Source organism: Berghia stephanieae, chromosome 10 (genome assembly GCF_034508935.2).
Source record: "Berghia stephanieae isolate SIO BIC M18660-M18661 chromosome 10, UCSD_Bste_1.3, whole genome shotgun sequence".
Classification (NCBI taxonomy): domain Eukaryota; kingdom Metazoa; phylum Mollusca; class Gastropoda; order Nudibranchia; family Aeolidiidae; genus Berghia; species Berghia stephanieae.
The window spans coordinates 18,647,111-18,661,939 of NC_088369.1; the positions used below are offsets into that span (position 1 = coordinate 18,647,111).

Here is a 14,829-nt window from a genome sequence, read left to right on the forward strand (position 1 = left end):
ATAAAAAATTGTAATGGTACAGAGCTGCCGTACAGCGACAAGACCCCGTATAACAGTTAATTCATATTTTTGACTAGTCCAGGTCTATTTTTTAATTTTTAAACATCAAAAGTGATCGAATAAAAAAAAACCTTTTGATTGATACCAAATTTGCATCAATTCTCCGCATAGTTTTTGTAAAAAGTTGAAGTAAAATTTGAACAGTTTTTCGGCTCTCCTGTAAAATCAGTTTTGCCATCATACGGGGTTTTGTTGCTGTACGGCAGAGAGTGCAAATAAACAATTTGCTCTCAGCATGATCCAAAAATTCTCCAAAGTCCTGAATATAGGATCTAAGGAACAAAACGTTCCTTTACAACACACTTTATTGGGTCAAAGAGGAGAATGCAGTTCTGTTGCTGGAGCCAAAAATTCGTATTTCTACAAAATTTTCGTAGTACGAGTCGGTTCTGGGTAACGGGTATCATGTCTAATCCGACATGTTAAGTGTTGCTGCCAGCCAGGTGATCCCTTGAAAAACGCTTTGACACAGACCTGCCTACTTGAATATTAAAAAATTCAGTGCAGCTATGTGGTCTAATGATATGACATTTGCTTTCGAATTGGAAGGCCCTGGGTTCGAGCTTCACTCGGCGCATAGTTGAGTCCTCTGGTGTAAAATGAGTTCCCGACCGTTACTAGCATTGTCTTTGTAATATATCATCTAACAGGTGTCATGTCTCATCCTACATGTTACATGTTGCTGTTCGTCAGGGGCCCTTTGTAAAACGCTTTGAGCAAGTCAAGTTTTTTGGGGTTTTTTTTAGTTCTTAGGAGATAGAAATAAAAGTCGCTTTACTTAATATGATAGGTCAACAATTCACAAGGACTAAAAACATTCTGTAATATCCTTAAAACTGTGTAGTCTGGCATCAATTTTCATTTTCAATAAGTTTTAATGACTTGGAGATGCTCATGAATCTCTGAAATTGGAGCCTAAATGTCGTAATTTTACGATTTTTTTGTAATCATAGGCTGGTCTGTTCTGAGCATGTTAAGTGGATATTGTGCTATATAAAGGCTCAAGTCAAAAATAATTCAAATGTTATGCTGCCCGAGGCTTTTGTTTTTGTTTTTAAGGGTTTTATGGCGCTTGCAACACATTTAGGTTATATCAGTGCCAGTAAAAAGGAAGAAATTGGGATAGTAAAAAGTTCTAGAATTACAATTAAAGCACCCAAGAAAAAGTAAGACATAGGGGAACTGGAAACAAATAGGGATCAGATGTAGATTCCAAGATCATACCACCAATGTACTAAGATTGAGATCACCTATAAGTCTCATCCGGACAAAAGCACAAAATCCAACAAAGAGGAATACACTCAAATGCTTACATTATAATTCAAAATAACAAATATAATACATAACCTAGAGATGACTTACAAGGAAAAAAACATCATCTCCCAAAACAATAACTATGCATTTGACTGTAACCCTCCCAGCTAGGACTCCAGCCAGGGCCAGGACAACCAAGTAATCTCATTCCAAGACAAAGACAGGAAGCATGTTGGAAAACAGATATAGGGGGATAGAAGACACAGTATGGACCTCCCCTGCCTTGTAATCATATGCTGGTCTGGTCTGAGCATGTTAAGTGGATATTGTGCTATAAAAATACTCAAGTAAAAAATAATTCAAATATTATTATGCTGCCTGAGGCTTTAAATCAAAATAAACATGGATAAGACATTTTATGTTAAGCTTCAACAAATAACAACAGACGGAATAATAGATTTACATTTGAAAGCACATGAGAAAATGTAAGACTAAGGGAAATGGTTCAAATAGGGAACAGATGTAGATTTCAAGAGCACACAATCAGTGTACTTGGTTTGAGATCACCTAAATGTCTCATTCAGACACAAGTACAGGTCCCCACTAAGAGGAATACACTCAAATGTTTACAAATCATTATATATGTAAAAGAAAAAATAATAGAATACATAAGAGAGAGATGATTTACAAGGAAAAAAAAATATCATCTGCCAAAACTAACTATGCATTTGACTGTTCTCCTCCCAGCCAGGGTATCAGGCCAGGGCCAGGACAAAACCAAGTAATCTCATTTCAAGACAAAGACAGAAAGCATGTTGGAAAACATATAGGGGGATAGAAGACACTTTTCACGACTTTCTAAACCATCCTGATATCATACTCTTTTGAGACAATAGGTCACATATCAGACTTCCCCTTGATCAAAACAATTACTTGTCTTTGTGTTATTTCTTTGAGCTTATCATTTTTTCATATTTTGGTTTTTCATTTCCGATATTTCCAAACCATCAATAGAAATATAAAGCAAACATATTTATAAATATAATCAAATGCAAAAATGGATAAAACAACAAAAGCAGTTTTAAGTTTGAGACCGAATACGTTGAGGAATGAGTTTGATGGTAACAACAGGTAAAATCGTTGGTCCAAGAAAGTTACATCTTAGTAGAAAAGAAGAAGAAGAAGAAGAAGACGAAGAAGAAGAAGAAGAAGAAGAAGAAGAAGAAGAAGAAGAAGAAGAAGAAGAAGAAGAAGAAAGAAGAAGAAAGAAGAAGAAGAAGAAGAAGAAGAAGAAGAAGAAGAAGAAGAAGAAGAAGAAGAAGAAGAAGAAGAAGAAGAAGAAGAAGAAGAAGAAGAAGAAGAAAAGAAGAAGAAGAAGAAGAAGAAGAAGAAAAAAAAAGAAAAAAAAAGAAGAAAGAAGAAAAAGAAAAAAAAAAAAAAGAAGAAGAAGACGAAGAAAAAGAAAAAAAAAAAAGAAGAAGAAGAAGAAAAAGAAAAAAAAAAAAAGAAGAAGAAGAAGAAAAAAAAAAAAAAAAAGAAGAAGAAGAAGAAGAAGAAAAAAAAAAAAAAAGAAGAAGGAGATGAGGGGGAAGAGAAAGAAATTGAAAATATGTTTGTATCTAAAACATGCTGGGTGCCGGCATTCGATCAAATCCACCAGGGAATGCACCAGACGGACCCCTGCCATAACGGACAGAGCTTGGATTGTTAACAGGGTTGGTGGATTGGATAGTTGGGAAAGCCGAGGCTTGAGGGGGTGCATAGTGCTGAGGTGACGGGAATGACGCAGCTGTCGGTGGATGGACGCGGTGACGATGATACACAAACGATGATGAAGATGTTGACGACGATGATGAGGACTGTCTTGAGCGGTTTTGCTGTTCTGCCTGTTTCAGCTGTTTAAGTATCAGAACAGTTCCTGATTCTATCATATCGTGAAGGGAGCTGAAATGAAGCTTGCCGAGAAGCTGATGTTCTTGAAAAACTGAAATATATAAAAATAAAAATAATTCCCTTTATTCATCCCAAAGACGAAATTTTTCTTTAGGGTCTATTCCAAGGGAAGACTGGAATAACCCAGGCGTCAGCCGCATTGCAGCGCCACAAAGTGAGCTAAGGCTAGGTGACTTGCTCAAGGCCACACAGGCGATGGATAGTCGAACTCGGTACCATAAAGAAAAATACTGCTTTATAATAATCAATTTATACAGCGCACAGAATCACAAAAGTCTATTCTAACCCCAAGACTCTGTGTGTAGGTCATATGGTGAGTTCAAGGTCATGCCACTACACCCCAGTCAAACAATTAAGCCTTCCTCAACTGCTGATCTTCTCCCTATTCTTGTCATTCACTCTGAGTGTCCGACTTTCAATGTTGTTTCCTGTCATAGCCACGGGGGGGGGGGGGGGGGGGGGGGCATTGTAAAGATGGAACAAAATAGACATCATCGGCTCTTTGTTATTGTTTTTAGCCAGCCATTTTTATGAGCAGTTCTCACTAAATTCTATCAATCAAGACTAAGGTCACACATAGTGATATCCTGCTGGCGGATGTTGTGAGCATTTTATATATATGCAAAGCATCGATTGAGAATCTGTTTGTTTGAAGCCCTTCTTCTGCTTCTTCTAGGTTCCATGCCTGGTCCAGGCTTCGGATACTGCATGAATTATCTCTCTCCATTCCTCCCTGTCTCTTGCTTTTTCAAACAGCTCTTGGATTGTTAGGTTGGTGAAGCCCTTCAGTTGGTCTATGAGTGTTTTTCTTTGTCTCCCCCGGGTGCGTTTACCAGGTATTTTTCCACAACTTGCCAGGTATTCATTCTTATCTTTCCTTACTATGTGTCCGAAAAAGGATAGTTGTCGATCCGCTATTAAGGGCATTAGTTTCCTTTGTTGGTATGTTTGTTTTAGCACTTCTTCGTTCGTTTTGTGTGCAGTATACGATATTCTCTGCATCCTTCTCAAGCACCACATTTCAAAAGCTTCAATGTTCTTTTGTGTTTCTGCATTTGTAGTCCAGCTTTCGCATCCGTATAACAAGATTGGCCACACGTAGCACTTCAAGACTCGGAATCTAATCCCTAACGACATCTGTTTGTTTTTCAAAATGTTTCCCAGGAAGCCCTTAGTTTCCTGTAAAATTAAATACTAAGATGTTAGAAGCTGTGGACCATAAACAATTGTATGAAAATTTATTTAACAGCAACAACAACAGAAATAAATAAAATAATACCAAACATGGAACGTTTCGGGTTAAAAATCCTTCTTCAGCCAATAACAAAAACTTTTGTTTGTTTTTTTGTTTTGCAGAGTTTTAACGCCACCTGAAACACACATGAGCCATTTAAGCATCGGAAAAATAAGACGACAGGCTTAGATCAAAGGGGGAACAGAAGTAGACAATAGAACAGTTATATAGTTGATGCACCACGTTAAATAGAGACAGACAGCAGAAGAGTGTTAGGCACGTCTTGTCGGCAAATACAAAGTCAATACTAGTCCATTTAATTCTATCAAAACTAGGATAATTTCTGAGTGCATGGGCTTTACGATCTCAAGGACTTCATTTGGTTTGTTTGTTTTTAAGGATTTTACCCAAAAAAAATGAGCTTTCATATTGTGCAATTTCCACTAATGCACTCAAAGTGCTTTACAAGATGTCCCTGGCCAACAGTAACATTCAACATTTAGTACGAGATATGCCGCCTGTTAGGCGATGTTACAATTTTTTTCGGACAGAGACAGGTACTCATTTTACACCTGAGTACAGTGAGAGAATGTGAGTAAAGAGCCTTCTCCAAGGACTCAACTATGTGTCGAACAAGGCTCGAACCCAGGACCTTCCGATCCGAAAGCGAGTGTCATACCACTAGACCACATAGCTGCACATTTTACGGCGCTTGCAGCACATTTATGTCATATGAGTGTCAACATCAGTAAAAAGGAAGGAAATAGGATAGTCAAAAATTTCTAGATTACAATAAAAGCACCCAAGAAAAAGGAAGACATAGAGGAAGTGATTCAAAGAGGGAACAGGTATAGATTCCATGAGAATACTGTCAGTTTACTTAGTTTGAGATCTGCTAAAAGTCTCATCCAGACACCAGCACAGATTCCACTAGTATGAATACACTCAAATGTTTATAAGCTAAGTTCGAAACAAAAAAATGTATCAGTACATGACACTGAGATTATTTCCAAGGAAAAAAATATCACCTCCCAAAATTAGCACTATACATTTGACTGTCTCCCTCCAAACCAAGGACTCCGGCAAGGGTTGGGACAAAACCAAAGCAATCCCATTCCAAGACAAAGACAGAAAGCAACTCACAAAACAGACACAGGGTGGATAGAAGACACAGCAAGTGACCTCCTTTCAACCATGGGAGGTCAAAAGATCCTAACAGAGACTTATTTATTTCAGCACATGACATAATCAGTCGGGAGGTGAAAATTTTGCATTTGCATTTTCTGAAAGAATGTGCTCTCCAGAGCATTTTAATCTTTATTTGAAGTAAATCGGGTGATTTTTCATGAAGTTATGGTCAGATGGATGGGAAAGGCATCCAGCAACTTTTCTCAAATTTCATACTTTTTCAACTTGACTAGCTGTAAGAAATATTAAGAAGTGAAATTAAGCTTTGGTATTTCCCAAAGATGTCCAAAAAGTGTAGATTTAATCATTTATGACAAGACCTCATATTGGATAAAAATTGACTTTCTAACTGAATTTGGCAATATCTCAGTACAAACCTTTTCACCATCCCACTGATTATGTCATTCACTGTAACAAATTTGTTGTTTTTTTTAAGACCAACCTGTTCTACTGTAGGGTGAAGAGTCCTGAGAGTGAGTGATGATTTTGTCCAGGAAGGAGATCATGGCAGACGACATCAGGCATTGCTGAGGCTGGGACAGATTCCGGAAGTAGCTGAAATCCAATTCAAAGGGGTTGCGAGGAGCTGGATACATGCACAGCTTGACGAGCTCTGCGATTATCTCGAAGACGTATACATCTGTGGATTGGTTAGAGTGCGGAGGGAGTACAGATTAATTTTAGTCATGTGTGGCTTTGTGGTCTAGTGGTATGACACTCGCCTTTAAATCAGAAGATCCTGGGTTCAAGTCCAGCTCCGAGTCGCACATAGTTGAGTCCTTAGAAAAGACTCTTTTACTCGAACAGTATCACCCTTCAATCACAGAAAACAATGCATATCCTTCTGGCTTCCCCTGAACTGTTGCCTTTAAACAGCCAATACTTTCATCTTTAAAAGAATCAACTCATCGAGCAATACTGCCCAAGTTCAGCCATAAGATCTCAAAAAGCCAGTTTTCTGGCTTTACCCAGAAAAAAAATCATCCCTGTTGTGGTTTAAAACAATAACAATAACACTAATTTACAAATATAATGATTCTTCCTTTATTTCTCCATGGAGCACACTCAAATCTCTCGTGCACCTCTTCCACTCTTATATGTTCAATAAATTCAATTAAGTGTGTATCGTATGTAATTATTTAATATAAAATTATTTTTTTTTAAATTGAGCTTTTATATAGTGCTAAATGTGCTCAATGCACTTTACAAGGAGTCCCAGTCCAACAGCAAAATTTGACATTTAGGACAAGACATGAAGCCTGTAAGGTGATATTATAATTTTTTTCGGACAGAGACAATGCTGTTAACAACCAGGTACTCATTTTACACCTGAGAACGGTGAGTGAATGTGAATAAAGAGCCTTTTCCAAGAACTCATTTATGTGCCGAGCAAGGCTTGAACCCAGGACCTTCAGATCATACCACAAAACCACATAGCCACACGATATACTAGTACATAATCACCACGCCTATTAAGTCCTTTTATAAAGGCGGTACATTCATTATTGTTCTATACATTTTATAGCCCACAGCTTCTAACAATTTCATTATCACTTGGACAGTCAATCTTACCTCCTTCTAGCCATCTGGATGTCGACTTGAGTCTGAGAGGTGAATCTTTCTCCACAGTGGCCGTAGTGCCCATCTTCATCAACCTGTGATGGTTGGATCGGATCCACACATAGGGGCACGAGTAACGACTATATCCGGCTATCAAAAAATTGGTCACATCCTCGTCCTGTAATGAAATGTTAAATATGTCAAAAACGATTAAATAAAATGAAACAAACAAAAATTGAAAATAAAAGATAGCTTCTAACCTCACTCTATTCACCAAACCTTAAACTAAAATATTCAAATAAAATGTTACTAATTTTTTTCTGGCCGATGTACTTTTAAAATCATTCACAGACACGAATCGACAAAGGTTTAGATTTTAGTTCAATTTCATTCATTGAGATGACCACAAAAAAAATATATATATACTCGAGCTTTTACTTTTATATAGCGCAATATCCACTAAAAGTGCTCAAAGTGCTTTATAAGGGGTTCCTAACTAACAGCGACACTTAACATGTAGAACGAAACATGACACCTGTTAGGCGATATTGCACTTTTTTTTTTTTCGAACAGAGACAACGCTGTTAACTGCCAGGTGCTCATTTTACACCAGAGTATGGTGAGAGAATATAAGTAAAGATCCTTTTCCAAGGACTCAACTATGCAGCAAGCGAGGCTTGAACCCAGGACCTTACGATCCGAAAGTGAGTGTCATACTACAAGACCACATAGCCGCACAAAATGTCCCAAAAAAAAATGTCAGTGATGACCAACTTACGTGTGTGGATTCCAACTCCGACGGCGAGGCAGGCGGCAATCCAATCCCATCCTCCTTCAAGCCACTCAATCCAACCTGTGTGTTGTGAGATAAAGTCAGACTGCTCCTGGCAGGACCAAAAATTAAAAACTTGAACTTTTACACAGCGCAATGATCAATAAATGATAAATAATGAATTCATATAGCGCCTTAAACATCCACGTTAATCGTGCCCTGTGGCGCTTTACATAATAAACATGTTTAAAAATTAAAACAAATCAAAATTAAAAATCATGACACTACATAATAAGCATGAATACAGAAACAAAATCTAAGCAACATCTATTTCATAAAATATCCACTAAACATGCTCAAATCACATTATAAGGGGTCGCTGACCAACAGCAACATGTAACAAGTAGGATGAAACAGGATGCCTCTTAGGCGATATTACAATATTCATTTTTGATAGAGACAACCCTTTTAACGGTCAGGTACTGATTTTACACCAGAATTCGGTGAGAAAATGAGAGTAAAGAGTCTTTTCCAAGGACTTCACTATGTGCCAAGCAGGGCTTGGACTGTGGCCTTCGTAAAGTTATGGCTGACACTGACCAAAAAATGACGTCAAAATGCCAGTCTTTTGCCACAAAAGAAAACAAATCGTGAGTTGTATTCAACAGTTCAACCAATGAAATAACTTGTTTCCATGAGCTCTACTAATGACAACTCACGAGGCGGTGCAAAAACCAAATAATGACGTCAAACTGCCAGTCCTTTTGGATTTCAGTGTCAGGCTATAACATAACGATGGTTACGCTTGGACCCAGGACCTTCCGATCCAAAAGCGAGTGTCATACAACAAGACCATATAGCCGCACATACAAACAAACAAACAGATTAACAGTCAAACAACATGGAACCTTGTAACTAAAAAGCAGGTTTGAAATCACATTACATGTTAGTTATAGCCTCACGATTTACTGATTGCTTTTATCTTTTATGAGGGACAAAGTGGCTTTAAGGCAATGTACTGTGAACATCACTCACAGTCAATAACACTTTACCTATTTATATATCTTGAGACAAATGAGATATCTTTATATTATCTTAAAAAATGACACCAAGTTATAATACACTACTCAAAATATGAACAAACTCTCTCAATGCTAAATGTATAGGTAATGAAAAATGTGGAATCATATTTTCGTAACTATCAATAGCCAAAGGAAAATTGTTAATATTTTGAAATTTTCAACATCAAATAAGAAAATACGATAAAATTTGATCAAAATGCCCAAAGAATAGGACAGTCAAAGTAAAAAAAAGAGTTCAAATTTTCTTCTTTTTTAATAATTAAAATTGAGCTTTTATATAGCACAATATCCACTAAACATGCTCAAAGCGCTGTACAGGGGGTCCCTGGCCGACAGCAACACTTAACATTTAGGACGGGACAAGACGCCTGTTAGGCGATATTACAATTTTTTCGGACAGAGACAACGCTGTTAACAGCCAGGTACTCATTTTACACCTGAGTACGGTGAGATAATGTGAGTAAAGAGCCTTTTCCAAGGACTCAACTGCGCACTGAGCAAGGTTCGAACCCAGGGCCTTCTGATCTGAAAGCGAGTGTTGTACCACAAGACTGCATAACCGTATAGTTGAAAATGCAAAGACGGAGATGGATCAGTCATACGTTAAAGAAATCACTCGATGCCCCACCAGGCACGTTTTGTAATCAATGCCTTACGGACTATGAAAAGTAAATGATTGAGCATATTTTTTTCTTTAATATAGAGCAATATCCACTAAATGTGCTCAAAGTGCTTTACAAGGTGTCAACATGTAACATGTAGAAAGAGACACAGCGCCAGTTAGGCAATATTACAATTTTTTTTTCCAACAGAGAAAACGCTGTTAACGACCAGGTACTCATTTCACACCTGAGTACGGTTAAGAAAATGTGAGTAAAGAGCCTATTCTAAGGATTCAACTATGCATTGAGCGAGGCTCGAATTCAGGACCTTCCGACCAGAAAGCGAGTGTCATACCACAAGACCACATAGCGGCACAATGAAGGAAGGAGGGAGTGTTAGGCTAGAAGTTTCATCAGAACATGGAATAGAAAAAGACATAGATCAAATAGGAAAGACACAGGCTGAGCTGATAAAGAGATCCTTGTATGAATGAAACATGAAGGACGAATGAAAGATATGAGAACGGATGCCATTCTCACATCTCTCATTCAATCTTCGTGTTTCATTCATCGTGTTTTGTTGATAAAGGTTGCACCTGGGATCGATCTTGGTCCCTTGGTGTGTGGAAGCGAGTGCTCTACCAACTGAGCTATCGGGACCCCTAAACTATATATATGGTAGAGCCTAGGGACAGCTATACTCTAAAGCCCTCCTTGGGTAGAGCTTAAAAAACAACAACAAAAAAACCAAACAACCTTACTTGTCATAAGGTAATAAGGAAGAGCTAAAACTGTCCGAGTTTCTCAGTGACTGTTTCCTGGAGGTCGGTTGTGATGGAACGGCTGGTATGGTGCCATGACCTCCACAAGTCTGAGGGACAAGATTGTTTTTATTATTATTATTATTATTATCATTATTATTATTATTATTATTATTATTATTATTATTATTATTATTATTATTATTATTATTATTATTGTCATTATTATTATTATTATTATTATTATTATTATTATTATTATTGTTATTATTATTATTATTATTATTATTATCATTATTATTATTATTATTATGATTGTTATTATTATTATTATTACTAATACTATTATTATTATTATTATTATTATTATTATTATTATTATTATTATTATTATTATTATTATTATTATTATTATTATTATTAATAATAATAAAACTATTATCATTAATTACTATTATTACCATTATTATCATTATTACCAAACGTCGTTTGTTTTGTGTTGCTCCCTTATATATGAGTCACATTTACTCCCTTTATCTTTCTCTCCATTTTATTGACTCATTTAGGCACCTCTAGTTTTTGAAAATACGATCAACCTGGTTTTTATAACAGGACTTGCTACCCAATCACTGCTGGGTGGAACAGAACCATCTAGTTTGTTTTTGTTTTGCTTTTAAGGGTTTTACGGCGCTTGCAACACATTTAGGTTATATCAGCACCAGTAAAAATGAAGAAAATGGGATAGTAGAAAGCTCTAGAATTACAATTAAAGCACCAAAGAGAAAGTAAGACAAAGGGGAACTGGGAACAAATAGGGATCAGATGTAGATTCCAAGAGCACACCACCAATGTACTTAGTTTGAGATCACCTATAAATCTCATCCGGACACAAGCAAAAAATCCAATAAAGAGGAATACACTCAAATGCTTACATTATACATTAAAAATAACAAAGATATTACATAACAGGGAGATTATTTACAAGGAAAAAAATATAATCTCCCAAAACAAAACCAAGTAATCTCATTCCAAGACAAAGACAGAAAGCATGTTAGAAAACAGATATAAGGGGATAGAAGACACAGCAGGTACCTCCCTGCCCACTATGGGAAAGAACCATCTAGACGCCACCCAAAATCGTTCACAGTACAGTCCCTTTGCAAGTGAAGTGAGTGCTCTACCAACTGAGCTATCTGGACCCCCCAGTGAATAGGTAACAAGTAACAATTTCTTACAGATGATGGGAGGGAATTTTTGATGCTGATGACAAGTTCCTCCTTCCCTCGGATGTAGCACGTGAAGTGTTTGAACCCTTTTGTGGTCCCAACTTTGACCAGATCGGACAAAAAAGTCTGAAGCTTTTTCTTCAAGGCCGCCTCTTGATTGCTCTGGAAATGAAAAATTGCATCAAAATCAAGACTATGGAAGGAAGGAAATTTTGACATCACTCAGATCTTTGTTATTTGTTTTTAGATAGTATTTTGGTGATTACTTCTCATGCTCTCTAAATTACGTCAACGACATTACAAAATTCAAGGTTATACACAGTTTTGTGTGTTGGTATATTAAATTTGGCTGGCAGATGTTGTGAGTATTTTACATTTTTAACGCATTGCATCAATAAAACAAATATTAGGTACTCCTTATCTCGCGCCACTTCTTGCATCCACACTCACTCGACGCCCTTTCCTCACATTAACTTTATTTCCACATTTGACAAAATGTGATATTTGTAAATTTACATATTTGTGTTTGTGTTTACTGTCTCCTGACGAAGACCAAGGGCCGAAACGTTGTTTGTTTTGTGTTGTTCCCTTATATATGAGTCACATCTACTCACTTTATTTTTTTATCTCCATATTGACAAAATAACTTGGTAATGTAAATGTTGCTGTCGCCTCCCCTCTTTTGACATTTTATAAATATCAATTGATCTATCTTAAGGGGGGGGGGGGGGCGGGGGAGGATGGATGGGACATTTATCCCTTGCAACGTTCCGTAAATAGAAGATGGAATTTTAAAAAAAAATAAAGTGGCGGAACCAGGATTCAAACCCACAACGTCGATTCTGGTAAAACTTCCAGGGCAGATGACTAAACCATTCGGCCATGACACCCACTTTGAAGTCGACGCATATTGTGTATATGTAGTAACAACTGATTTAATGTTGGTTAATTTTATGTTTTTATAGATATTTTATTAACTTTCCTTATTTCTATGTGCATTCGGAAACATTCCATATTCTGGAATGTGGATAATTGTTTAAAAGAGCGGAGTTTCAAATATGTGGCTAGGGATAACGAAATTTCGTTATCACCAGAGAGGTGTCTGGGGATAATCACAGCGTTCGTCTGTAGTATTTCAGTCACCCTGTTTCGTTGATAAAGGGGAAACCTGAAACTTCCATTTTATCTGATTTCGTACATTAAATTGAAGCTTACATTCAATTTCACATTGTTATTTATAACAAAATAACCTGGAAAATCTCGACAGTGGCTGTATCTTAAAATAATTATTACAAAGTGAACTAAAAAGATAAAGTAAAATATTAACATCGAATTTTAGTGTTCTTGTTTTAAGTCTAAGACGTCTGTCTAGACTGAATTGCAATCAATCAAAATCTAGACTCTAGATAGACGTCTATCTAGTCTCATGACGTCAAGAAAGAATTGCTAAATTTCAGTCTCATATATGTACACGCAGACACACCGAAGTTACTCACATTCTCCCTTGTTCTTCAAAAGAAATATAAAAGAGGATGTGTTAACTTACTGCTTTGCTCATGGTTTCTTTCTGTTATGATTCTGACTTTTAGTTCTATCCCTGGAATCCTATTCTATTTCGACGAATATAACTTCCTTCAATTCTTTATTCCAGCCTTCTAATCATTGGACTGGCTGATCTTCATCACATTGTTTCGGTTGAAAGCCTGGTATTACTTCAAATTCTCTCTTGGTAAATGTCGAGATCCCTTAGAACGCCCAGTTCCTATATCGATGATGCGATTGATTTGTTGTGATCGATCATCCATAGCCATGATAATGAATCGTGGAACTGGTTTAAAATGAAAACCAAACTCAGTATAGCAGTCATCCCAGTTCCCGCCACGCCCATTTTTCACAAGTCTGCAGCCCATTTTTTTTTTTTTTTTTTTTTTTGTTTTTTTTGTTTTTTTTTTGGAACCGTGTTTTCCGTCCACCAGCCACTGGTGGACTGAAAACACAGTTCCTTAATTTATTTAATTTTAGTTTCCGATTGTCAGTTTTGGTGACTGAAATATGTGGGGGATCAATCGATGCTTTGTTTTTATTGGTCGTTTGGTTTAGAATAATGTTCGCCTCGGGTGTCGGTGTTGGTGGTGGACGGGGGTTAAAATGGGGATGGGGAAAAAAAAGTGCTCAGTAATGTTAGATTGTTTCGAAATGAGGACGCTGGCCAGTGTTTGAAATTTTAAAAAAAAAGGGGGGGGGGGTCGGATTAATTGAATTTTGATTAGGGTTTGGCTGGGGCTTGAACTGTGTTGATGGGGTGGTCGGTGGCAAATTTGAACTCTAATTTTTTTTTCTTTGTCCTCATCTACGGCCTCGCTTTTTGTTGTTGTTGTTGTTGTCGTTGTTGTTGTTGTTGGTTTTGTTGTTGTTATAATGGTGGTGAGGTAGGGAAAGCACAGTGATTACAATTATTGCGATAAGATCAAACACATTGAAAACAGGTGGTTGAGTATACATGATGAAAATATTAATTGTAGATTGCTTTAAAATTCTCTGTTAAAACTGTCTAAAATTAATTTTAAAATATGCACATGATCACAGTCAGAATGATCTAAAAATCAAAATAAGAAAATTTCTGGAATCAAGTAAAAATATTGAAAAACTGAAGAGCACAGAAACACAACTGCAATGCGTACTAGTTTACATATATTCTTCTTCTTCTTCTTCTTTCAGCTTATCCCGTAGTTTTTGCATGGCTGCCATAATGAATGCCACATCTCCACGCATTTCGGTTGAGCGCATCATCTTCCGTTAGGCCCAGTTCTTTCATATCATCCTTTGCCTTATCCCACCATCTAGTCTTTGGGCGTCCCTTTTTCCTCTTTCACGCTATTTGTAAGTTCAATACTTTCCTTCCCACCTACTCCCTCTCTCTCTCGTCTCTTTACATGTCCGAACCATTTCAATCTATCTTCTCTCATCTTTATTGATACATTCTTCACTTCAGTCAACCTTCGAATTCATTAATTTCTCACTTTATCTTTTCTTGTCCAGCCAAGTGACCATCTCAACATCCTCATTTCTGCCACCTCAACTTCTTTATCTTGTTTCTTTGTTGTAGCTGCTGTCTCTTGTCCACTGTCTCTTGTCCA

The 14,829-nt window shown here is 36.9% G+C and overlaps 1 protein-coding gene across 1 annotated transcript; it reads right to left on the bottom strand.

The window, feature by feature from the left end:
* Window positions 1-1,855: 1,855 nt before the first annotated feature.
* Window positions 1,856-13,511, bottom strand: LOC144980757 (uncharacterized). The gene is made up of 7 exons (XM_078928534.1): window positions 13,239-13,511; window positions 11,702-11,854; window positions 10,467-10,576; window positions 8,028-8,133; window positions 7,262-7,427; window positions 6,132-6,329; window positions 1,856-3,298 (listed from the first exon to the last, which is right to left on the bottom strand). Exons 1-7 carry the CDS (start codon window positions 13,248-13,250, stop codon window positions 2,934-2,936), a joined length of 1,110 nt encoding a protein of 369 aa, XP_078784660.1. The 5' UTR covers window positions 13,251-13,511; the 3' UTR covers window positions 1,856-2,933.
* Between the last annotated feature and the right edge of the window lie 1,318 nt (window positions 13,512-14,829).

Coding starts and splice junctions, on each gene's coding strand:
- LOC144980757 (XM_078928534.1), bottom strand. Junction 10,577..11,701: donor AAAATTCCCTCCCATCATCT/GTAAGAAATTGT, acceptor CTTGTCCCTCAG/ACTTGTGGAGGTCATGGCAC. Junction 7,428..8,027: donor CGGAGTTGGAATCCACACAC/GTAAGTTGGTCA, acceptor ATTTCATTACAG/GACGAGGATGTGACCAATTT.